The following is a 25,504-nucleotide window of genomic DNA, read 5'->3' on the forward strand; positions in this document are numbered from 1 at the left end:
GTCCAATCAGCCTACCATGCATGTTTTTTGGAATGTGGGAAGAAACCGGAGTGCCCAGGAGAAACTAACGCAGGCCCAGGGAGAACATACAAGCTCCACACAGGTGGACCGACCTGGATTTGAACCCAGGATCCCAGCGCTGTGAGGCCGACGCACTAACCACTCATCTGCCAGGCCACTTTATAGTTTTACAATGATTAGATACTCATTGCTAAAACAGGCACTCATCTATTTGTCTGGATCTTGTTAGCAGCAAATTCATTAGATTCTGAATTGTGTTTTGAGCAGTCAGTCATATGAAAATAATCATGCAATCATTTTGTTTATACTGCTCTTTATTTATAGTTTATTCCTGGTAACAGAAACTGGGTAGTTATGAAGACAATGGAAGACATATAACATATATAAATGCAGCTGTTCAACAATTCCGGTTCAAGCTAGCTATACACTTTAAATAAGAGGTATTACTTTTTCTCCAGTAGTCTATGTGCAAATGTAAAGAAAAATAGGCAGTAAAATCAAAATATAATGTTTTGATTAAATAGAAGTATACCATATTAAGTTTGTAAGATATGAAAGCAATAATTGCCGTTTAAATTAACTAAATACTTCACACATACAGGAGATCCATTTCCAAATGGTAATATGAGGGTGTGCACAGGTAACCAGTCACAAAGACACAGGACAAATTTTGTTCTCGAAGGGAATGCGTTTGCTTACACTTTCCTGTAAAGGAGGTCCACAGCCATAACACCATATGACTTGATAGTTATTAATGTAGCGTTTATATTAGACATTTACATTCTTGAGACCTATTGTCGTGATTTTGTGACATTCCAAATCCAAGCAGCTAATTTGCATCATATATATAATAAATATATATTTTACTATTATTTCATTTTATTATTCTTGTGTATTTTATTCAGCGATAAATTGAGAATTGTAAATTTAATCCAACAATGAGTCAATGAAACGAAGTTCCGCCCATTTCATTTTATGTAATACGGATAAGGTAAGGCTATTGGTTGTTAATAAATTCCTAAATTGTAATCATATACTTACCCATTGTTCGCGATTGGAGCAGTGTTGCAAAATTACCACCTGGCACGATAGTTTTATGTCCTTGTTTGCTATTCAGCACCAGTTTGTGGCTATCACACCATTTTAACGTGTAACACATAAAATTGACACTGTCAATGCTAGATTTCTTAAAAACTAGTCTGTTCTAAACCAATCATATAGTATGAATTTAAACCTTCTCAATCAATTTTGAAAATGAGCTCCAATTTCAATAGACAAAATAAAACAAACTGCAAAGCCATGTTAGATGTTGATCGAATCATAAAAAGAATGTCAATAATATTTAACATAGTTTTGAAAAACCATGAATAACTCTTGTCTGTTAAAGATCTGCCTTGAGATATTTGGCCACAGATTCGTACGCATTGTTAACCTCAGTATCGTTTGGGCAAGTACAACGAAACACATCCTGCTTGTAGGCGTTGTCCAAATAACGTTTGAGGCCTTTCAGATATGCAGGAATGCCAAAGTTGCGGTAGTTCTTGCACACCACCTGGGGACAACAGAAGCTTTAAATATCTGTTTCTTGTCAGATGAATGCAAATACCAGATTACGCAATTGGCAATGAGAAGGGCAGTTCTGTCCATCCTTTTTTTAATAAAGCTAGTCTTCTTTAAAGTGGTTCTAAAGCTCACATTTACACCAAAAGACTTTGGATAAACCGAAAATATTATAGGAAGCATGGGAAATTGCGTAACCCAGAGAAAAAAAATACTCTCTGAAGATAAGTCAGTGAAAAAAACTTGTTCTCCCTCTCATTACTGTATGAGTCGACAATGGAAGGCCACTAACTGACATTATGTCATTTCCACGAAGCAGGAGGTATTTAAAGAATTCGTAACATGTGGACTGTCACTTACCCAGGTGGCCGTTTCTGTTTATAAATTTGTAGAGACAAAAATGCTTTTTTTGAATGATCAGTTTCTGTACTAAAACTAAAATCATAATAGAGAAACCAATTCAGTTTTGAAGCAGACTATGCGGAAATTTTTGCGGTGATTCCTGACAGCTGATTGCAGTTGGATTGGACGCAAAGGCATTATAAGGCTAGATTTCTAAGGTGGAGTCAGTGACATGGCAGCCATCTTGGCAGGCTGCACTGTAGCAGACGTAATCTGAGTGGTTTTCCCCTCTAAAATTCCATTAAGTCACTGAATTCTTTACGGATTTACAAACAGTTTGGTTCATAATAAATTATATAGATGTGCCTGTGATTTTGGCTGGACTTTGAGGGAACAAATACAGTAAAATGACCACATCTGCCAATACGATAAACTGTCTCCTTAAAGTTGCTTTCTCAGCGAAAAGTCCATTGACTATAATGCTACGTTTATCGAATAGGTTTAGTGAGTTTTAGCTGCTTTTAAAAAACGGAAGAAAAAAACACACAAAGTGATGGGTCCATTCTAACGTGCAAAGGCAACTCGTTTCAGAGGACCAACAACGGTGCAACCTCCGTCCTCTCTGATCTTAAAAATAAGATGCTGAGCTTTCATCAGAACCAATTTGTTTCTAATTTTCCTACTACTTTACCCAGTCTGAACTGAATTGTTAACTTAGAACAGCGGTGTTCAAACTTTTTTGCTCTAAGATCTAGTTTTCAAGGAGTAACCCTTCCTTGATCTACCTTTTTTTACAGGCCAACGACAAAGCTCGGCAATTATTTATGTTGATATACCTCGCCTTAGACCACATGTCTCAAACCGATTCCACCGAGGGCCGCAGTGGGTCCTGGTCTTTGTTCCAACCGATCCAGTGCCGACATTTTAACCAATCAGGTGTCTTCTAAAATAAGTAGCACCTGACTTTAATTAACTGATTACACTTGCAAAAGGTATCCTCTTGTTGAGTTGGAATGAAAACCTGCACCCACTGCGGCCCTTTGAGGACCGGTTTGACACCCCTGCCTTAGACTCTTATCAACATGTATGGGAGCGGTAGGGAACCCAACAAGGGTGAAAATCCTCTCTCGATTCATGCTAAAACTTAAAACATGTCAAATTCATCAGAGCCTAGCTAAGAAAACCGACAGAGGGGAGGGATCAAAATGCTATTGTCGTGCGATCTACGTGTAGTTCCCTGGCGATCTACTGATAGTTCCTTGGCGATCTACCAGTAGATCGCGATCTATGTAATGCGCACTTCTGACTTAGAACAATGCTACATACTAAGCATGTATATATACTCTTACACCTCAACCTATCAAATCCAGCAACACGCTTATTTATTTATTTATTCAATTGTTTATTTATTTATCAACTTATTTATTACCTATTTATGTCTAAAATGTCAAAAAATGTCTCGCTGTGTCTGTATTCTTACCCTCTTGCTACTGGGACAATGAAATTTCCCGAATACGGATGAATAAAGTCATCTCATCTCATCTCATCTCATCTCATCTCATCTCATCTCATCTCATCTCATCTCATCTCATCTCATCTCATCTCATCTCATCTCATCTCATCTCATCTCATCTCATCTCATCTCATCTCATCTCATCTCATCTCATCTCATCTCATCTCATCTCATCTCATCTCATCTCATCTCATCTCATCTCATCTCATCTCATCTCATCTCATCTCATCTCATCTCATCTCATCTCATCTCATCTCATCTCATCTCATCTCATCTCATCTCATCTCATCTCATCTCATCTCATCTCATCTCATCTCATCTCATCTCATCTCATCTCATCTCATCTCATCTCATCTCATCTCATCTCATCTCATCTCATCTCATCTCATCTCATCTCATCTCATCTCATCTCATCTCATCTCATCTCATCTCATCTCATCTCATCTCATCTCATCTCATCTCATCTCATCTCATCTCATCTCATCTCATCGCATCGCATCTATGTTGTTTCCCCACTGTTACTTATAGTGTGCCTCAAAATGAACAAGCCAGTGTATGAATGAGTTTTTAAAAAAATGTCTCGCCTTGACAATGTTGAGTTTAGGAAGCAAGTTGCAGTCGGCCAAGGTTAGAGAATCTCCATCCAGGTAGAGACGTGAAGACTCGGTGGCATTCGGATTCTGGTCCAATTCGTGTGGCAGCGGCGTCTCAAGGTAAATGTTGAGTTTCACCAAGGTTGAAAGGAATTTCTTCTCCAACCCTGAAACAGTACAGTTTTTTGGGGGGTGAAACTACAGGAAAAAGCTTGATGGGTGGGAAAAGTCAAAACATTTATTCGAAAAACTAAATATGAGACAAAGTTGAATTGAAAACCGTTTAAGTCTGGTCGGGGTGCTTGGATGGGAAGATAAGTTTAACTGTCATTGTTTTCCCCGCAAATGTTAACTTTTCAAATAAATTTAGTATTACGTAGCATTAGTTAATGCTAATAATCCAGGTAACCGGTATATGACTGGACATGCTGTAACCCTTGTAACATCCGCACCTCTAAAGTTAAACCCTGGAAGAGATTCAATATAATTACATTGTTCTATTAATCTTACTTTGATTTAATCCAGGCATGTCGTTCTTTATATATGAAGAGAAATTGCGGAAGATGTCTTCTCCGACGGACAGGGACTCCTTGTATCGACAGCACAATTTCGGGTATCTGTCAATGGGAGCTCAAATAAGAAATTCACTGCAGTCGAATAATGGGATTTGTAAATCTCCAAATTATGTATGGGGCCAACTGTGGCCCGATTTTTTATTGGCCTGCAGCAAATGATGAAAATACATTCTGCTGCACCTCTCAACTTTTAACACAAAAGCTCCTCACATAAACAGTGCCTCTCCATTAGATCAGGGTTCAAAATCTGACATTTTGAAATCAATGTAGGTAACTATAGAATTTCAGTATTTTGTTTTACATAAATAGAGAAAATAATGTAATGTTTGAGCTATGTTGATTAGAATTTTCTTAACTTTTTCCTGTCCCTTTACGTATTTCTCATTCTAATATTTTTTATATTTTTATTTATTTAACTATTTTGTTATGTTTGATTGCCATTCATGGCAATAGATGCTCAATCCAATTGAATTTATTTGTGTCTATTTATGTCTAAAATGCCTTTCTTATATCTGCATTCTCACCCTCTTGCTACTGTGACAACAAAATTTCCCAAATACGGGATGAATAAAGTTATCCAATACAGACAAAATGGATTGGATGGCTATCGCAGGCAATGGCAAATTAATACTTGAAAATATAAATACATTTTAAAAACTCAACCTTTTTTATCCGATTCCGATCCATTTTAAGTTGGCCATTGAATCTTTTTATGTTTCTAAAAGGGGCTCTTAGAGAAAAAAGTTTGGACACCCCTGATACAATGGATCAAAGCTGTGTGTGCACTACAATTTTCTTACTGTGGTGGCGCTAACGTGTCCTCCAGGAACTCCTCGATCTTGTTCACGTCAGTTTTGATGTCATCATCTACCCGCAGGAATGGAGGTTGAGTACCTGGTGCCAAGTCCTTCAGCTTACATTGTGGTCTGTTTTGCAACAAAGTTAATTAAGTAACTCATACAGCTGGAAAAAGAAAAAGTACCCACTAATGATGCTAAGAACAAAGCACTGAAATGTAGTCAGTTGACTCTGGCCAAGATGGTGCATTTCTCACCAACAAATTTACTTTATAAATTTTTGAGGAGGAACATTATATTGGCTTTCACTTTCAATATCATCAATTCTGACTTAAAAGATGGCAATTTTGATCAATGTTCTTGCATTTAAATCCATTTTGATTTGATTCCTGCTTAACCAGTCAATATATCAATTCAGATTGATGTATCGTCACAGGCCTAATCAGAGAACAAGCTCCACAATAAGATTCTTTGTGCATTCATTATTCGTTCATTCATTCATTTTCTGAATCGCTTTATCCTCATAAGGGTCGCGGGGGGTGCAGGAGCCTATCCCAGCTGACTCCGGGCCAGAGTCGGGGGACACCCTGAATCGGTGACAAGCCGATCGCAAGGCACGAGGAGACAGACAACCATGCACACTCACACCCAGACCTAGAGCAATTAGAGTGTCAAATCAGCCTACCATGCATGTTTTTGGAATGTGGGAGGAAACCGTTGTACCCGGAGGAAACCCACGCAGACCCGGGGAGAACATGCAAACGCCACACAGGTGGACCGATCCTGGATTTGAACCCAGGACCCCAGAGCTATGAGGCCGACGTGCTAACCACTCGCGCCAATGGGGTGCCTTATATAGGCTGATTGAACACTCTAAATTACCACTAGGTATGAGTGGATTCGTGAATGGTTGTCTGTCTCCTTGTGCCCTGCGATTCTCTGGCCACGAATCCAAGGGGTCCCTTTCCTGGTACCCGTAGTTGGCTGGGATAGGCTCCAGCACTCCCCTGACCGTTGTGAGAATAAGCGACAGAGAAAATGAATGAATAAATCAACCACATGTTTGACTGGCAACCAGTTTAGAGTATACTCCATCTTCTGCCCATAGTTTATTGGGATAGGCTACGCCATCCTCACAATGCTTGAGAGGATAAACGGTACAGAGAACGAATGAATAAAGCAAACATAGTATGTATGTAAAGTCCATTCATCTTACGTTTTTGATAGCAAGTTATGAAAATACAACTGAAAAAATGGAGAAGTTACTATTTATGCCCATTTAGCAAATTGTGGATTTAGACAACCTGCACTTTCTCACTCTGTCGATTTTGCAAAAAAGAGGTGTGACATCGACTGCAAAGCAAAAGTGACTCACAACTAACGTAATAAATTGTCCAAGATTGCTGACAAAGTAAACCCTGTTAGCATATTTACAGGTAGTTGTGTAAAAATGTTGAATTGCAATTGAACAGACGATAACCAAAGAAATGTAAATAAATCAATGTAGTATTAAGCGGTATCATAAAACTTTATATCCTCATAGTATTAAAAGTCGTGGATCTGTAACATCAAATATTATATTATGTTATTCTGCTAAAATCCCCAAATAGTACTTACCTTTTAGTGTCAACAGTGCTGACTATAAATTTAGCTCCTTTTAACCAGAGAATCATGAAAAGTCTCTGAGAGAAAGGACAGTTGCCAACACTTTCCGCATCACTGCTTGCCTAGGAGAAGAAAAATGACAATATTTAAAAACTTATCATTTCATAATGTTTCTTTACCTCCATTCCATTGTATATTTGCTGAAAAGAAGAAGAAATACACATAGCAACAATGCCTACAGTGCATTCCTGTTTGCCCTAGAAATGTGATTACTTCTCAATTAGCCGCAATCAACTGCTAAGTAATCATGTATTATGCCAAGCCCCGATAAAAGATTATTGTTGCCAAATCAGAAATGACGATGTACTTTTTAGTACTGCATGTTGCATGATCTTCTTTCTCTGCAACACAGAAAATGTTCAGTAAATCTAGGCCAGTGTTTCCCAACCTTTTTTGAGCTGCGGCATACTTTTTGCATTGAAAAAATCTCAATGGACACCACCATCTGAAAATCTTTTGATTTAAAACTATGTCGCCTATATCAACAATAGTCATTCTCATCAAAGTTTTATTGACAGGAATCATATAAACCTCCAAAATTATTCAAAAATTTAATTTTTCACACTGACCTAATGTCACCAAAAGTTGATGTTTGCGGACCCCGAACAACTTCCGGTTCGAGTGATGAAAAATAAGTAATGTCATGTTTTTAATCGCATAATTCTATGACTTTTCTCCAAATATTAATTAAATCTCCTAATATTACGCAAAAAAATGTTGTGCTCACACAGACTTTACGTCGTCAAAAGTTGATGGACTAGAAACCAAACAAGTTCGGGTTCATGTTAGAGATAAATAAGCAACAAAATGACTGTTTCACAGTTTGAATCTTGTAATAGTCTCATCTCATTTTCTGAACTGCTTTATCCTCACTAGGGTCGCGGAGGGTGCTGGAGCATATCCCAGCTGACTCCCGGCCAGAGGCGGGGGACACCCTGAATCTGTGGCCAGCCAATCGCAGGGCACAAGCAGACAGACAACCATTCACGCTCACAATCATACCTAGGGGCAATTTAGAGTGTCCAATCAGCCTACCATGCATCTTTTTGGAATGTGGGAGGAAACAGGAGTACCCGGAGAAAACCCACCTAGGTCCAGGGAGAACATGCAAACTCCACACAGGTGGACCGACCTGGATTTGAACCCAGGTCTCCCACTTTCAGGCCAATGCGCTAACCACATTATTATAATTTTTTTAATTATTAGTCTTTATTTTATTATTTCATTTAATTTTGGGTGAAGAGGGTTTCTTCAAAAAAGTGTTTTAACTCTACTGTCACTATAAAATATGAGCCAATCTTTGCTGATTTTATGCTAACCTTTTAAATATTATTTTTTCTAGATTTTCTAGCTTCTGAATAAAATGTATGATTGTGTGTTATTGCAAGTACAGATTTTTTTTGTATTCATCTGCATGGGAGGTTCATTCTGATGATGCAACTATCCTTAATGAAAGCTGATATAAATTGGGTAATTATAGGCTGTCCCATTTCAACAGATAATTGTTTGAATGATGGGCGTTGTTAGGCATAGGGATGGGCAAAGATCAAAAGAAAAAAAAAGAAATGGGGGAGAAATAAAAAAATTACTGCCTCGAGTGAAACATTCAAAACGTCCACATTTTTACCAGCCTTTCTTTTAAAAGTAGTGCTTAAATCAAATTTTTAATCCTCAAACAAAATAGCAAGCTCACTTTGAACTAAAATGTCATGGCCATTAAATGTGTTTAGCACATTATAAGTCCAACAGACATAGCTTGAATTCTTTGGCTGAGCTATCCAAAAAAATGTAAAGGGCACGCCAACTCCGAGGTTCATCTATATATATATATATATATATCTATATATCTTTATATATATATGTATATATATATATATATATATATATATATATATATATATATATATATATATATATATATATATATATATATGTATATATATATGTATATATATACATATATATATATATGTATATATATATATACACATATATATATATATATATATATATAAATTTAAAGGGCACGCCAACTCCAAGGTTCATCTATATATCTTTATATATATATATATTTTATATATATATATATATATATATATATTATATATATATATATATATATATATATATATATATATATATATATATATATATATATATATATATATATATCTTGCCAGGCCAGCTCAACTTGTGGCTATTACGATGTCGAGTTTCAAGTGGAAGTTTTACACATCTATCTTTGACAGGATCTAAACAATCTTAGTCATAGAATAGGAATTGGTGGGGACAAGTAAAAGATTGCAACTCGAGATGATAAAACTGCTATCAAGTGGCTATAGTTAATATCAAACAATATCCACATATGTGCAACACATTAAATGTCTTTTTTCCTAAAACATGGATTAAAAAAATTAAGGGATTTTGCGGTCTCCGGTTATTTCTATCGTCAAATATAAAATAGATAGCCACCAAAATGTAAATAAATGTAAAGTATTATGTTGCAGTTTACATTAATATCCATTCATGTTTTTTTGTTTCTTTTTACCTTATCTTAAAACAATGTTATGTTGAGGTTGCCTCACCCATGACTGCATTCAATTGATTCAGTGAAAAAATGTAAAACCAGAAAATAATGTCTCACCTTGACAAACAGTTCAAGACACGGTTTTTCTTCTTGGGCCATATGCGAACAAGGTTGAGCCATTCCTGCAAATAAATGCCACTTCAAACAAAAATTGTATGTGACAGGAGAATATAAGATGAACTGCTATACTCACAGTGGAGGTCACACTAGACTTGAATTGCTGTTGCCGTTTTTAAACGCTTTTCAATGCAATTTTACAGCTCTCTCGCTTTTCTTCTTTTCTGCAGGTAGCATTTAGCAGGCAACAATCTCTACTTCACAAAGACCAGCTCCTCCCAGCTCTACCTGTCTGACTGGTAAATCTGGGTGTCTCTTGGCCTCGCAAAACAAATCTCACTACAATATTCTGGACAACATGTCTTTTTTTCTGGATTTCTAGTTATTGTACAGGACGTCCAGAAAGTCTAAGGTACATGTTTGGAAAAAACACGCACAATCACACATCTTAAAACCATTTTACATGTATGTATATATATGTATATTTATGTATATATATATATGCATATATATATATATGTATGTATACATATATTTATATATGTATGTATACGTATATTTATATATGTATGTATATGTATATATATATATATATATATATATATATATATATATATATATATATGCGTATGTATATTTATAATATACATATACATACATATATATAAATATACATATACATGTATATATAAATATACATATATACATACATTTATATAAATATACATACAAATATATATAAATATACATACATATAAATATACATATACATACAGTTGTGGTCAAAAGTTTACACCACTCCTCTTGGCAGAATTGGTGCAGTTCAGTTCAATTTGATGGCTTTCTGACATGGACTTGTTTCTTCAGCATTGTCCACAAGTTCTCAATGGGGTTTAAGTCAGGACTTTGGGAAGGCCTTTCGAAAACCTTAATTCTAGCCTGATTTAGCCATTCCATTACCACTTTTGATGTGTGTTTGGGTCATTGTCCTGTTGGAACACCCAACTGCTCTCAAGACCCAATCTTCGGGCTGATGACTTTAGGTTATCTTGAAGAATTTGAAGGTAATCCTCCTTCATTATCCCATTTACTCTCTGTAAAGCACCAGTTCCATTGGCAGCAAAACAGCCCCACAGCATAATACTACCACCACCGTGCTTGACGGTAAGCATGGTGTACTTGGGGTTAAAGGCCTCGCCTTTTCTCTTCCAAACATATTGCTGGGCATTGTGGCCAAACAGCTCGATTTTTGTTTCGTCTGACCACAGAACTTTCCTTCAGAAGGTCTTATCTTTGTCCATGTGTTCAGCAGCAAACTTCAGTCCAGCCTTATGGTGCCGCTTTTGGAGCAAGGGCTTTCTTCTTGCACGGCAACCTCTCAGTCCATGGAGATGCAAAACACGCTTGACTGTGGACACTGACACCTGTGTTCCAGCAGCTTCTAATTCTTGGCAAATCTGCTTTTTGGTGATTTTCGGTTGAATCTTCACCCTCCTGACCAATTTTCTCTCAGCAGCAGGTGATAGCTTGTGTTTTCTTCCTGATCGTGGCAGTGACAAAACAGTGCCATGCGCTTTATACTTACAAACAATTGTTTGCACTGTTGCTCTTGGGACCTGCAGCTGCTTTGAAATGGCTCCAAATGACTTTCCTGACTTGTTCAAGTCAAGGATTCGGTTTTTCAAATCCATGCTGAGGTCCTTTGACTTTCCCATTGTAGCGTTTGTGGGCGATTGCATCCAATGAGCCCTATTTAAATGGCCTCAGAGAAGTCACCAGCTGTAGTCACTCATAATCACTGACAAGAAGTTAAGAGGCCATGCTATGAAGCTCATTTCACTGACACAACTTTCTAAGTCACACAAATTGCTAATTCGTGTTGCTGTATGTATATTTTTGACCCAGCAGATTTGATCACTTTTTCTGTTAACCCATGATAAAGTCATAAAAGAACCAAACTTCATGAATGTTTTTTGTGACAAAAAAGTATCTGTTCCAATCACTCTATCAGAGAAAAATCTGAGTTGTAGAAATAACTGGAAACTCAAGAGAGCCATGACATTATGTTCTTCACAAGTGTATGTAAATTTTTACCACAACTGTACATATATAAATTTTATATATATGTATGTATATTTATATATATATGTATGTATATGTATGAATATATATATACATATTTTTTTTCAGCAACACGCTTATTTATTTACTTATTTATTACCTATCTATTTATGTCTAAAATGTCGTTTCCTGTCTGCATTCTCACCCTCTTGCTACTGTGACAATTAAATTTCCCAAATACAGGATGAATAACGTTATCTAATCTAATCCTGTGTGTGTTTTCTCTGCACACTCCGGTTTCCTCACACATCCCAAAACATGCATGCTAGGTTGGTAGAACACTCTGGAATTGTCCCTAGGTATGATTGTGAGCATGAATGGTTGATCATCTCCTTGTGCCCTGTGATTGGCTGGCAACCAATTGAGAGTGTCCCCCCGCGACCCTTGTGAAGATAAGCGGTACAAAAAAACTATTCAGGATTACTAACACTATTTTCAACATGATTTTCAATGTATGCTATGCCGCACTTTACAAAATTCCGGTTAAATCAAAGGAAAAGGTCTCCCGGATGACAATGTCCATGACTAGTGATGGTTCTCTCATGGGGATAAATTTGTCATTTTGATTTGATCTCTGACCTGCTTTATTTCGGACGTATGCCAGGCAAAAGAAAATAAGAAAATCAAAACCAGCCAACAAATCCATGGACAAAACTGTCTTCATTAAGTTCACTTTCTCTTTTATTAGAGCTTACCCCAGAAAAAGAGGTCAAGGGGAGAATATCTTGTGAACGTGAGGAACGAGCCACGGAGTTATGCATTTCCTCTTTTTGAGCTTGTTTAAAGATCTTCGTGGACAACGTTAAAATATTAATAGATTTTTTTTTAATGATGTTGTCAAGTGGTAGGAAAGAATGTCAAATATTAACTGTCTGAAAACAGAATAAGCAGACTCGCTCTACCAACAGCTTTCCTTCCGACAATGACTAAGCAAGAAAAAGGACCAGCGAGGTCAGACGGTACTATTCCAAAGACTAGAACTTAATTATGAAGGGTGAAACCTTTTATTGGACTAGGACAGTTATAGCTGGGATTTGATTATACTGCATTTACATGACATTACATACATATCTACATTTTTAGCTAACCTGCATAATAATGGCAGAGAATACAATTTTGCATTTGAAATTTTCATGGCCACAAAAGTTCTGATTATCTAACTTTCTTTTAGCTAGTTCTAAAACCCTCGAATTTCCCTGCCAACTTGAAGATTTTGTTTTAAAACTGCCGCTGCTAAGTTCAACCTGAAAGTTCTTTTGAAACCAAATGTAAAGTGCCAAGCACACTGACTAGTAAATTGACTGTGCATCCGCCATCAATTGGGTTCAGTCTACATGACCTAAAAATTGTTTTGGAATTGTTCGGGTGTCGCCTGGTGCTTACTACCCCGCACTGATTGCCGCCTCGCGGCCACCCACAAGACTCAAATATTGGCTATACTGCCCTCCAGGCCAGACCCCACTTACCGATTGGCATTGGTTTTCTTTTCTGAGTGTGCGTAACATCATTTTTACTTCTTAAGTTGTGTGTAAACGTGCATGTACGTATGTTTACTGAGTTGTCACTCACAATTCCACCCCATTGTAAAATTAACTTTAAATGGTTTAATACAGGAGCCCATTGTGCATTTTTGCTGTGTTGCTATCATAATTTCATTGTTTTCCTTTTAACTCTTTTATACATATTTTGGTCCAATCCATTTGAAAATAGTCCTCAATTGCAATTTAAAGTCAGCGGTATGACAAAAAAAACAACCCTTGGTTAGATTGTCTGTTGGCTTAGCCCAGAAAGATGGTGCACAGAGGACTGGTTCGTTCCTGCTGACATCTAGAGGATAAAATGTGGTCGGTACAAGGTGTGGACATGCGCTATGCTTTCCACTCTTTCTCGAGATAAAGGGCGTGCATCAACACAGTAGAGTTTGAGATTGTGGACATGCAGCCATGATCTTGACAAACAAGTGTTGGGAAACAAAAGTGTAGGATGGTGGCATTGTGTTTTATTCAGCAAGAAAAAGGTACTAAGTCTTGGTCCCTAGGACAAGAGAAGAGGAAAAATGGGGAAAAAGACTCATTCATTGATCTTCCATACTGCTTCTCCTCACAAGTGTTCAGCCAACCACAGGGAAAAAAAACACTCACGCTCATAATCACACCACTATTGAGTGGGAATTGAACCCAGAATGCCCGCACCAAAGTCAGGCGGGAGAGCACTGCATCTTTGGATGGCGGGAAACGATAGATTTTAATGATATGTATACATGAATAACAAACTCTCACCTCTCATTTTCTGAACCGCTTTATCCTCATTAAGGTCGTGGGGTGGTGCTGGAGCCTATCCCAGCTGACTGAGGCAGGGGCCACCCTGAATCGGTGGCAGGACACAAGGAGACGGACAAACATGCACTCTCACACCCATACCTAGGGGCAATTTAGAGTGTCCAATCAGCCGACCATCCATGTTTTTGAAATATGAGAGGAAATGTATTAATGGTTCTTTGTATGTACAATGTATGTTGCATAACCAAATGTTCCAATATTTCAAAACACACATACTAATTAACTAACTATTAACATTTATTTAAATTAACTGAGTTTACTTTGAAGAACGCGTATTCCCGACAGTAACTGCTGGCTATTGACTTAACACTCTGTTTCCTTGCCGCTGTGCAAATATTCAGGACTGAACAGGGCCGATGATCATAGTTCAAGTTTTAAGTGATAGAGTGGGCAGGCCAAAGCTACCAAACAAACAAGAAAATATATTGTTGTGTTGATTTAAAGCCATTTTCAAGACGGACTATGACAGAAATACGACAGGGCAGGCTCGACTTTCAGCATTGGCTTCGATGGCGATATAAAAGAAGGAAGAAAGAAAGGAGGATGGATATTGTGTACAGTTAAAAAGGATTTTTGGTGAGTAAAATATGCCTATATTCCTAAATAATATTTCAATTGTGGGCCCGGTTCTGATATCTGAAAAGCTCCAGTGTTTGTATTTAAGCTCCAGTGTTTGTATTTAATCAATAAATGCTGCTAGGAAGTGGATTTTACCCCATTTAGTGCATTTTTTGCCGTCTCGCGTATGAACGTATATGGACGTATCAACGTTCATCGCTGTCTTTTTCCCGGGGAAATGATACTCCGGGCCCGGTTCTGATGTCTAAAAAGCTCCAGTATTTGTATTTAATCAATAAATGCTGTTTTCGGCTGGATTTTACCCCATTTTCGGGCAATGTTTGCCGGTACGCCATTGAGGTTTATCGCTGTGTTTTCCCGGGAAAATCACCCCCTGGCCTGGATTTAATGTCTGAAAAGCTCCAGTATTTGTATTTAATCATTAAATGCTGCTAGGAAGTGGATTTTACCTGTTGAAGGCGCTACGAGAAAATGCACGGACCGCCGCTGGCATATTGGCAGGAAAGCAGATGGACAAGAATGCAAATAGGGCAGGTGGGTTGAGCAAATATTTTAGAAGGTGTTTACGCGGAGCACAACGTTGTAATCGTGTACATTAGATAACCCCCCAACCCCCTGCACACACATTTTTTTCTTAGTCGGAGTTGTTTTACACCTCACAGTTTAAAAAAAGACTTTTTTCCCATCATTTTTTAGATCGAGATTAAAGTTTGAACGCTCAGGGTTCTTTTATTTTGACCGATTTTTTGTTTGTCAAACAACAACACAAGCACTTTATAATAAATTAAACAATTTGGTGCTTCGGTTTTCAATCATGTAAAAATATATGTGAAGTTATCATCTGCTTTAAATATGACACAATTGGCATCTTCCAAAAACATCGTGATTTATTTGCCTGTTGTGCGATAGTATATCAGAGGACAGAGAAAATATAGAGCGCAAAATGCATAATCATGTTGTTATTAACAGAATGCACTCAATATTTAAGTAGTTTTTGCGCTCGCCCTGTTCTTTTTGGATGATCTGCATGACATATGTGAATGAAAAAAACATTGGACGATTTGCGTGTGATTAAAATACAATTGAAAGCCAAATAACGTTAAAAAAATGCAAAAAAATAGTTTCAAAACACTAAATCAAACTGTATATATGAAATTTTCTGTGTTCCTGTTGGGGTTATTCTGGATAATGTTATAGATGTATGCATTTTAATTACTTTTGTATAAGAGTGTCTTTAATTTGAGACTGGGGCAAACTCGAGGTCACCCTGCTGGCTCCAGCTTGTTGACGTAACACCTCACCCTCCAAGGACTGTTTACTGGGAGATACACCTCGCAACCCAGACACCCAGATGCAAGTTCGCAATGAAGATCTGCGAAGGACTCATAAATTGCTTTGACTGGGACGCCGGCAGTTTACATTATAAGGAAATTATTATGCTTATACTGCAAATTCTTACGCAGGTGTTTTGGTTTCGATCTAATATGAGCAGTTGTTTTTTTACCTTAATGGTGTTATTCGGTTAGCTTATGCAATTGTTTTGAATCAGATTACATTAAATGTTTTGAGTATGCCGCTCTTCAGAATCCTCTTGAACGAAGGCGAGTTATGAGTGATTTCTCCTTGCAAGTTGTAACCAGTGTATGTTTAAAGATGTCTTCCATGTTAATTAAATTGTATTAATAATTAATCCATCAGTTCCTTATATTTAAAAAAAAACATGAGCATCAGCAGAATGAAAACGTTATATGGTGATTGCTGAGGACAATAGATTTTCAATGTTTGTTTCCTGGATATCCTAAACAGTAAAACATTTCCTAGACAATCTTGTCCAAATTTAGAAATGCTTGATATAATTAAAGAAAACGTAAGAAAGGGTTGGGATTGTTGTAGAATGGATTCTAAGCAATTAAGAGAACGGTCACCTCAAGTTCCTCCTTTTTTGCATTGCGTAAACCCAAGAACTTGTGGTTTCAAGAAAGCCTTCCTGTGCGTAATCGGTTATACGTCCCTTTCTTACTAAGTGAGTTTCATATTTTGCAAAGGGAATCAGATAAATATTACATAGAGAAAGCAACACCTGATCTGGAAAGGCCTCAGGCAGCTGGGATAGGCTCCAGCACCCCAATGAGGATAAAGCGGTTCAGAAAATGAATGACTTCTTGCACTTTAGATTCATTAGAAACAATCTGACTCCTGACTCAGAAAACTTTTACGCAATGATCACATTTCATGCCTTACTCCCTTACAAGTTGGTCATCGGCCTGCAAGACAACACTAAAACAAATTGAAACCATTCATAAGCAAGATCTGAAAGTATTGGACAAAAAAAACAAAAAGGCACCATCACTGCCCGACAATACAGTTAACTATTCCTGAGGCCATCTTGGTTTACAAAATCTTCCATTACAAAGCTCCTCCTCCACTTTAAGAATTTGTAAAAAAAAAAAAAAAAAAATCCAACATATCAACAAGAGCTGGTTCTAGAGGTGACTGTGTAGTTCCCTTTCATCCAAACCATCTTCTTTGTTCATGCCTCACATAACTGGAACTCAATACCAAATACCATACGTGAAATGGTATGGTTTTAAAAACTAAAACATAATGAATATAAAACACTTTTTTTGCCTTTTTTCCCCTGAAAATAAAAAAAAACCCTTGACGTTTCCCCAAATGCTGAATCGGGGCAACTGTGGCAGCATTAGCATCCTAACAGAAGCTCTTTTAAATGAGTTGTGAAATGTACAAACCAGATTAACGAAAAACCAATGACCATGCATTCACATATGAGTTATTAATATCCCTCTCTGCACAATTGTCATCACAGCACCACCTAGACCTTTGTTATTTGTGTCGGTCTTCTTGTTTCTATGCTGCTTCCTTGACGTTGGTCCTGTGTTTCCTTAATGATTTTATCTTGTGTTTTCACATCAACCTTCCCAAGGCACTAACGATGGAAATTAGCCTTTGGCTATAATCTTGCATTTTTACATCTTCATTAATATGATTTTTCCCTTTCTTAAATTAATCAAACTCCGCTTTTCACCATTCAACTGTGGACACCCTATATTGTTGCCAGCCAATCGCAGGGGAATGAGATGACCAATGATTTACACTCATAATCATTCAATTTAGCGTTCAATTAGCCCTGCATGCATGTTTTTAGGATGGAGGAAACTTGTGTACCTGAAGAAAACCCGCACAGGCATGAGGATATCATGCAAAGTCCACACAGGAAGGCGGTAATCCACGATCTCAGAACTGTGAGTCAGACTGTGCTAACCACCTGACCATCTTAATCAATAATTAATTTATTAAACTTTGAACTGGGGGTTTTCCACACACTGATTTGAGATGTCTCCAATCCAGGAAGTTAAGTCTTTCAAATAATAGCTTTTAAGTGGAAGAAAATAGGACAGTTTTGCAACACAGGGTGCATTTTTCTGTCACACTTCCCTTTCAGTTTTAGCACAATGGGTCGTATGCATCATGGATCTAGGTTTGGCAGCAGGCAAAGTTCAAAAGGGCTACACCTTCCAATAATTTTTTTTTAAAGAGGCATGCTCTCGGGACAGCCAGAAGGACGGTGACCATCTCTCGGCTCACTACAAGGTCAGTGTAATGAAAGAAATGATGTTTGTGCGTCCTAATTGAACTTGTGTAAAATGAGAGATGTGTAACTTCCTCACCGAAACGGCAAGAGACTTCAGTGGCACTGCCAACATAAATCTTGCACCACATCCTGTTGAATTTCTCAAACTAGACATCCTCTAGTTGTGACGGTGTTTTTTGTGATAATAATCAGGGTCCGGTCTAAGAGAACGGAAACCCTGTTGAAATGATAAAACGTCAACCCTGGGAAAAATTATTCATACTATTAATTCAAATTTATATTGGTTGCGGAGCTTTGCGCAGAATGCACACACACTCATGCCTACGGGAAAATAGTTTAAAAGTGTGCATGTCCAATCATGCTGAGAGAAAACTCAATATTTAGAGCTTACAGAGGGGCAGCAGAGGACCTGGCACTTTTCTCGCTTTTCAACGTCAAATGTGCTCTCTTGTGTCGTTTTTTTCATCTCCTCAATGATGTTGCTGCTGCTGCAAGTGTGTGTAGGCTCTCGTGATTCTATGCTGTAAGTTATATTTTCTTTTTTTCTTGTATTTGGCAGGGTTCTTTATTATTATTATTATTTTTTGCTCTGCTCACTATATTTTCTTATAGTTTAATGTTTGTTAAATGACAGCTTTGACTTTCTTCTACTATTCGTATTCCATTAAAAATGTTGTGTTAGAATTTGTTTAGCATTCAAACTGATTTTCAGGATTCAAGTGATATTTCTAATGGTATGACTACTTTTTTTACATTATGTCTTTTTTGACATAATAGCATTATTCATGTGACATTATAACTGAAATAAATATGAAATTATAGATTTTTTTCTCTTGGAATGTTGCAACTTTTCTTTGAAAAAAAAAATAAATAAATAAGGATTGCTTTAAACTTCTATAATTTAGTACAACATTGATTGACTTCTAATATACTGACTTACATTAGTGTTTGGCAAAAGTGTGCTTTTGTTGAAAAAAATATGACAGTGAGCGTCTTAAACTATTTTGCAATATCATGTTTTTTACGATCATGGGTGGATTTTCATGATTCGATTGATATTTCTAATGGTATGACTACATTTTTTTTTCCATTATGACTTTTTTTGTAATATGCCTTTTGTCATATTAGCTTTATTCATGTAACATTATGACTGAAATAAATATCAAATGATAGATTTTTTTTCTTGGAATGTTGCAACTTTTCTTTGAAAAAAATAATAAATAAATAAGGACTGCTATAAACTTCTATAAATTAGTACAACATTGACTACTGACTTACATTAGTGTTTTGCACTGCCGGTATGATTGTGAGTGCGGATGGTCGTTTGTCTCTCTGTGTAGCCTGCGACAGGGTCGCGACCAGTCTAGAGTGTAATCTGCCTTTCGCCCAAAGACATCTGTGTTAGGCTCTAGCAACCCCCGCAACCCTTTCGAGGACGGGCGGTATGGAAGATGAATGAATGTTCTAAAAAATAATTCCTAGCATTCAGAATGATCATGCCATGTTCCCCCATTTTGCATTGCGTAAACACAAGAACTTCTGGTTTCCAGAATACGGTCTCCATATCTATCTTGCCAGCTCGCACAGATAAGTCAAATTACATCAAAATATGTTAATCAGATAAAACATCCCCACAGGCCACCCAACAAAGTAAACACGGATTTAAAGAGGCCCAGCCCAGACTACAATCTCCAACTGTTCGTTGTCACGGAGTTCTGACGGTGTTTTTTTGTTGAGTTTTGGATAAAACAGCTGCTTCTGTTTTGATCGTTATGCATCCCAAAAATTACCAATGCGAATGAACAGAAGTGGTCAGTGAGGAGAACAATGAACAGTTGGTCGAGGGGCATAAAAACAAACTTTCTAGAGTTAATGGAACACTCGGCGACACAGGAGGAATATAGCGAGAAGGCGGACGAGCAGGAAGCAGTGAGAATTCCAACAGCAAAAAATAAAGAAAAGCTGGAGAAATTTCACAAACTTTCTGTGTACGTAGAAAAAAAACAAATCTAGAAAAAGTGTTTACGAGTCGTCGTTTGTCTGTTGCTTTATGGAAACATTATCAAAAGTCGCCAATGGCAATCGTCTTTGGATCGTTTTTTTTCTTTCAAAACGTCCATCAACCAGCACTGCTGAAGGGTAGGTTAAATCCAAACAGGTAAGTGCGAAATAACATGTTTACTGCAGTCAGGTAATAAATTTATTTCCTTCAAATTGGTTTCACTCTTTCTGTGCCTGCTCCTGAAGATATTGGTCAGCTGTTTTACAGACCCAACAGTAAGAACCAGTAGCGACTAATAAAACGGGTGAAAAATTAAATTCCCAAGAAATCATAAAACGTTAATGTTTGTTGTTGATTAATGTTGTTAATGATGTTGTTTGAATTCTTAATGTTGCGTTTATGAGATGTGTGTTCATGTGTTTGTGTGTTCGCTCTCTCTTTCTGTTGCCTACCGTTAGCTTCCTCTTGTATCCCATTTTAAGATGTTAATACATCATTTTCTGGTAATTTTCTCTCATGTTTGAGTGTTTCTCACAACTTTCATACAAAATTGGGACAGTTTGACCAAATTTAAAGGGTTTAAATGGTAGTTTTGTGAGAACCGTGGAACGAATTAGAGAATTTACCAAATTTTCTTGCATATTGACCGCCTCCGCGTATAAGCCGTACTCTTAAAATTGCCTTAAAATTGTTGAATTTCACGATTTCTCATATAATTAACAATTATGATTAACAATTTTCACCTCCATATTCATGGTTTTAATAGGGTGTTGCTTGCACATGGACAAATTCAAAAAGGAAGTCACATGAGCAGTACAACCAGGAAGTGTGTCTGAGTCTCTGGATGCAATAATAGCAGAGATGGACACGTATGTTGTTAGGGTAACAAAAAATGTAACTAAAAGCCAATTTAGGTGTTCCATTAAATACTTTTGTGTATTGTCTTCATACAATGTTTTGAGTTATTTGTGTAATTTGTTCCTTTTCTTTCTATATATTTCATAATGTAAACCGTGTAGTGCAATTTTGATCTTGAAAATTACATAAAGACATGAAAGAGTGGTCATGACAACTGGACATGAAAGAGACCAACACAGCGGGCTGTTTGGAAGAACGTGCATTGTTCAACTTGTAACAATTGAAAAAGGAAGCGTCCAACAATTTGATTAAGGCTTAGCAGTTCCTATTTCAAATCAGAAAGCACACGGTAAGAAAATTGCTGTCTATTTGTTTATGAGAGATTCCTTTGTTGTAAATAACAATACTGGGCTGTAATATTTATGACGTTTCTGTTTTTCACGGTGTTGTTGTGGTTTGATGCTTGGAGAAAATTAAAACATCACTCCCGTCATACATAAATCGATGCCTGGTTTAATTCTGACCAGGACAAGAGCGTTAGGGGCAGCTAAACTAATTATTAAATGAATTGGCGAGGTATCGGATATGTACTATCTGCAGAAGGTACCGACCTTGTGGACTCCTCTGGTGCAAATATATATGATCGGGACAACTCTAATTATAGTAGCTTTGTGATGATAAAACAGTAAAGTTTTTTCTTTTTTTCAGAAGGGTAACCAAACCAAAATGGGTCACTTAATGAAGAAGTGTGTCCTCCTCCTTATTCTTGGTCTTTTACCATTGACTTTTCTTCATGGTTGGCTCACCAGATTCATCTTTGAAAGCAAGCCGCTCAAGCCTGGAACAATTTTGATGTGGCACCGACCGTTTAGCTCATCTTATGACTTGAGTGGCGATCCGTGCCCGGGCCACCACAACCGAACGCCACTCTGCATCGTCACGGAAGACAAGTCTTTGTTACCTCAGGCGGATGTGGTGGTATTCCACAATCGCGAGATCGCCAATGGGGGTGTCAAACTCCCTCTATCCCTACCCAGACCACTGGGCCAGAGGTGGGCCTGGCTGTCTTTGGAGTCCCCTGCTAACAATGGAGATCTGAGGAAATTTGCCAATATTTTCAACTTGACCATAAACTACAGGAGAGATGCTGATATCCGGACAACCTACGGAGAACGGGTAGCGAAAGAGATAGAAGAACAAGGGCCGGTACAAAATGTCACCCATCAAAAAACTTTCTTGGCTTGTTGGGTAGTCAGCAACTACAATCCGTCCCACAGGAGAAGCCAAGTATACAAAGAACTCAAAGCCATCATTCCAGTGAACGTCTTCGGAAAATGGACAAAAAATCCCCTCAGCTCAGAAGCACTGTTGCCCACAATTTCTCGCTGCTACTTCTACTTGGCGTTCGAAAACTCTGAATTTAAAGATTACATCACAGAAAAGCTGTGGAAGAATGCTTACATGTCCGGGGCAGTTCCTGTCGTCCTTGGAGCGTCGATAAAGGATTACGAGGCCGTAGCACCGCCTCACTCTTTCATCCACGTTGACCAATTTGCATCTGTAAAAGAGCTGGCTGAGTATTTGGTGGAACTAGCAGGAGACCAAAAACGATATGATGAGTATTTTCAGTGGAAGGCGAAGTGGAATGTGAAACTGAGGAATAATTGGCTAGACGGTCTGTGTAAACTCTGCTCCCTCTACGACCATTTACCTACTAATAAGGTTTACGGTGATCTGGAGGCTTGGCAACGTGACACAGGGGCAGCGTAAGGCCCATCATCTGCCTATGTCGAGGTCTCTCTTATATTTAATCACTGTATTCTACAATTGTTTTTTTTTTCTTGTAATTGTTATGCCTTGTTGGATTTTTTCACATTTGTGCGTTAATCTAGCATTACATTATTTACACAGTTTTGCCTGTCACCCACACGCAAATGCAGATTTTGGACAATAAAAAAATAACTGGATATTTTTGTTTTCTTAATAGTTGAAACATCACTGCCCGCCACAAAATTTGTTTCTTTGTGACACGTGTTTACGTCCAATTGACCAATGAAGAGCTGTAACAACAAAATGGGAATCTAAAAAATCAAGGCTTTGTTGTCCTGGCCAAAAGTGCACCAGTAAGAAATCCTCTTTTTAGTATTTTCAGACAGCAAATTATTTTTTGGGTCACATGGCATCAACGTGAGTGACAATAGAGCAGACCTGGACAATTACTTCCACAAAGGTACGCAGTGGGTGCAGGTTTTCATTCCAACCCATAAGAGGAAACCTTTTCACCAATCCGGTATCCTAGAAGTGCAATCAGTGGATTGCAGTCAGGTGCTTCTTGTTTCAGCAGAAATCTCATTGGTCAAAATGTCTGCGCTGGATCGGTTGGAACAAAAACCTGCACCCACAGCGGCCCTCAAGAATCGGTTTGGGGACCCCTGCAATAGAGAGTGAGTGATCATGCTTCACTGCCAGCATATAAGCCGTACCCTTCGGTCAGTCATTTTTTTAGTTATAAATATGGCTTATATGCGAGAAAATATGGTAATTCGGGTGTCAAAACTCGTGATTGTGAGACATGAAATGACCAAAAAACAAAATCCAAAAAAAAAGGCAGGGGATCCAAAAACACAAAGGCAAACAAGAGGTGGGCGTAACAAACCAACTTACTGGGAACATGGGTATGACAGGGGCATGGCAACCCACGTATGACATCGACAACACAACAACAAATACAAAAACCTGGGGATCTTAAATATTACACAGACGTAGGTTAACAAGAGGATGTGTAACAGGTGGGTGACACAAGAGGGAGCCCATTGGTAGACACATAATAACGAGCCCAAAACAAGTGAGATGAATGGGCAATCAAACTGAAACGAAGTATAAGAGGGCCTTGCTTTTAATGAACGCTTTGCTCGCTTTTAATTATGTGCAAATTATTATAATTCTTGTACTATAAAGTTTTGTTTAGTCTAAATGAAAAGATGCCAGGGTGCCTCGGAGTACACGCGTCCAAGTCAAGACTGACTCAAGGACCTGCAGTGAGCACTCCAAATTGTGCCATGTGCTCCCCAACACGGGCACACCAACTGATGCTTCGGTCCTTATCTGTTTTGACTTATAGTAATGATTGTGAATATGTTTTGATTTATGAATGTAGATTTGCGACATGAACTAGGCTATTGATTCCTTTGAGACGTCGGGCAGTGGTCCTCAACGTTCGTCCTCCTTGAATGTAAAAATGCAGAAAGTTGTCTATTGTATTTATTTAAGCGTGTTGTTGTGAATGTCTAATTGGGGATATAAATGTATTATGTAAAACGTTAATCAGCCACATTTTTTGGAAAGTTAATTCCTACTGTTTATTGCAAGCAGGGGACTATGGGATGTTGCTAAAGCAATATAACACGAGGTAATTTAATGTCAATATCCTGGGTGGGTTATAGCAAGAATTTTTTATTAATCTCATTTTAGTAACTGTCATTGCAAAGGGTTTAATGTAATTTATTCAATATTAAAGATCATAAATCCTTTGTGTGTCAGTGTGGTGAAAACAAGTTCAGATGAGCAACGGTTAATAAAATTGTGAGATGAAAAAAATACATTTTTGTGTAATTTTTTTTTAGCTACACCCAGGCAATGCTATTGGTCATACAATAAAATAAGGCAACAAAAGGACAGTTTACCTTAATTTTACCTTGGTGTTTCCTCTCATCATGATGTCACCACATCTTTCCCCGTCTCCATATTTTTAATAGCTTATTTATATATATATATATATATATATATATATATATATATATATATATATATATATATATATATATATATACTGAAGCATACACTCTAAAAGATACTTTATATAGACTGTATAATTTATGTAAATAAAAAATAATACTTCATCAAATTTCCTTCTGTATGTAAATAATAGTTTGGCATAGATAGGGTCATTTGTGCAAATGCAGCAGTGTTTGCAGGCTGCAGATAAGATGTCTTGCATTTATGCAACATGAGCAAATTTTGATGAAATGTGATAAGACATTTGCAACATGACCAGTTACACTCAAAGACCAGGAGTGGAAGAAATTTGGGGCCAAGGGCATGGGTCCGTTAGAATAAGAGGACAACACACAAAGCATCATTCATATAATTAAATTGAATATATATATATATATATATATATATATATATATATATATATATATATATATATATATATATATATATATATATATATATATTCAATTTAATTATATGAATATATATATATATATATATATATATA

At 37.3% G+C, this 25,504-nt stretch overlaps 2 protein-coding genes across 9 annotated transcripts; one reads left to right on the forward strand and one right to left on the reverse strand.

Annotated features, from left to right (window-relative positions):
• Positions 1-317: 317 nt before the first annotated feature.
• On the reverse strand, positions 318-15,252 carry clic3 (chloride intracellular channel 3). 2 transcript variants are annotated; one of them, XM_077623321.1, is made up of 7 exons: positions 15,199-15,252; positions 9,711-9,775; positions 7,019-7,128; positions 5,405-5,530; positions 4,540-4,646; positions 4,021-4,196; positions 318-1,573 (listed from the first exon to the last, which is right to left on the reverse strand). In XM_077623321.1, exons 2-7 carry the CDS (start codon positions 9,771-9,773, stop codon positions 1,403-1,405), a joined length of 753 nt encoding a protein of 250 aa, XP_077479447.1. In that variant the 5' UTR covers positions 9,774-9,775; positions 15,199-15,252; the 3' UTR covers positions 318-1,402. The 2 variants fall into 2 exon arrangements, with proteins under 2 accessions (XP_077479447.1, XP_077479446.1); XM_077623320.1 differs by lacking the exon at positions 15,199-15,252 and adding an exon at positions 9,847-10,038.
• On the forward strand, positions 14,548-23,189 carry LOC144091192 (alpha-(1,3)-fucosyltransferase 7-like). 7 transcript variants are annotated; one of them, XM_077623313.1, is made up of 3 exons: positions 17,548-18,012; positions 18,306-18,361; positions 22,032-23,189. In XM_077623313.1, exons 1-3 carry the CDS (start codon positions 17,902-17,904, stop codon positions 22,990-22,992), a joined length of 1,128 nt encoding a protein of 375 aa, XP_077479439.1. In that variant the 5' UTR covers positions 17,548-17,901; the 3' UTR covers positions 22,993-23,189. The 7 variants fall into 7 exon arrangements, 6 of the variants coding, with proteins under 6 accessions (XP_077479442.1, XP_077479439.1, XP_077479440.1 ...); XM_077623314.1 differs by having other exon boundaries at positions 17,551-18,012; positions 21,931-23,189; XR_013305645.1 differs by lacking the exons at positions 17,548-18,012; positions 18,306-18,361; positions 22,032-23,189 and adding exons at positions 14,548-14,746; positions 15,185-16,195.
• The last annotated feature ends 2,315 nt before the right edge of the window (positions 23,190-25,504 follow it).

The sequence above is a fragment of the Stigmatopora argus genome, chromosome 16 (genome assembly GCF_051989625.1).
Source record: "Stigmatopora argus isolate UIUO_Sarg chromosome 16, RoL_Sarg_1.0, whole genome shotgun sequence".
Taxonomy (NCBI): domain Eukaryota; kingdom Metazoa; phylum Chordata; class Actinopteri; order Syngnathiformes; family Syngnathidae; genus Stigmatopora; species Stigmatopora argus.

Coding starts and splice junctions, on each gene's coding strand:
- LOC144091192 (XM_077623313.1), top strand. CDS start 17,902: ATGCATGTTTTTAGGATGGAGGAAACTTGTGTACCTGAAGAAAACCCG. Junction 18,013..18,305: donor TAATCCACGATCTCAGAACT/GTGAGTCAGACT, acceptor TTTTTTTTAAAG/AGGCATGCTCTCGGGACAGC. Junction 18,362..22,031: donor ATCTCTCGGCTCACTACAAG/GTCAGTGTAATG, acceptor TTGGCTCACCAG/ATTCATCTTTGAAAGCAAGC.
- clic3 (XM_077623321.1), bottom strand. CDS start 9,773: ATGGCTCAACCTTGTTCGCATATGGCCCAAGAAGAAAAACCGTGTCTT. Junction 5,531..7,018: donor AGCACTGTTGACACTAAAAG/GTAAGTACTATT, acceptor GTTGCAAAACAG/ACCACAATGTAAGCTGAAGG. Junction 1,574..4,020: donor CTAAACTCAACATTGTCAAG/GCGAGACATTTT, acceptor TGTTGTCCCCAG/GTGGTGTGCAAGAACTACCG.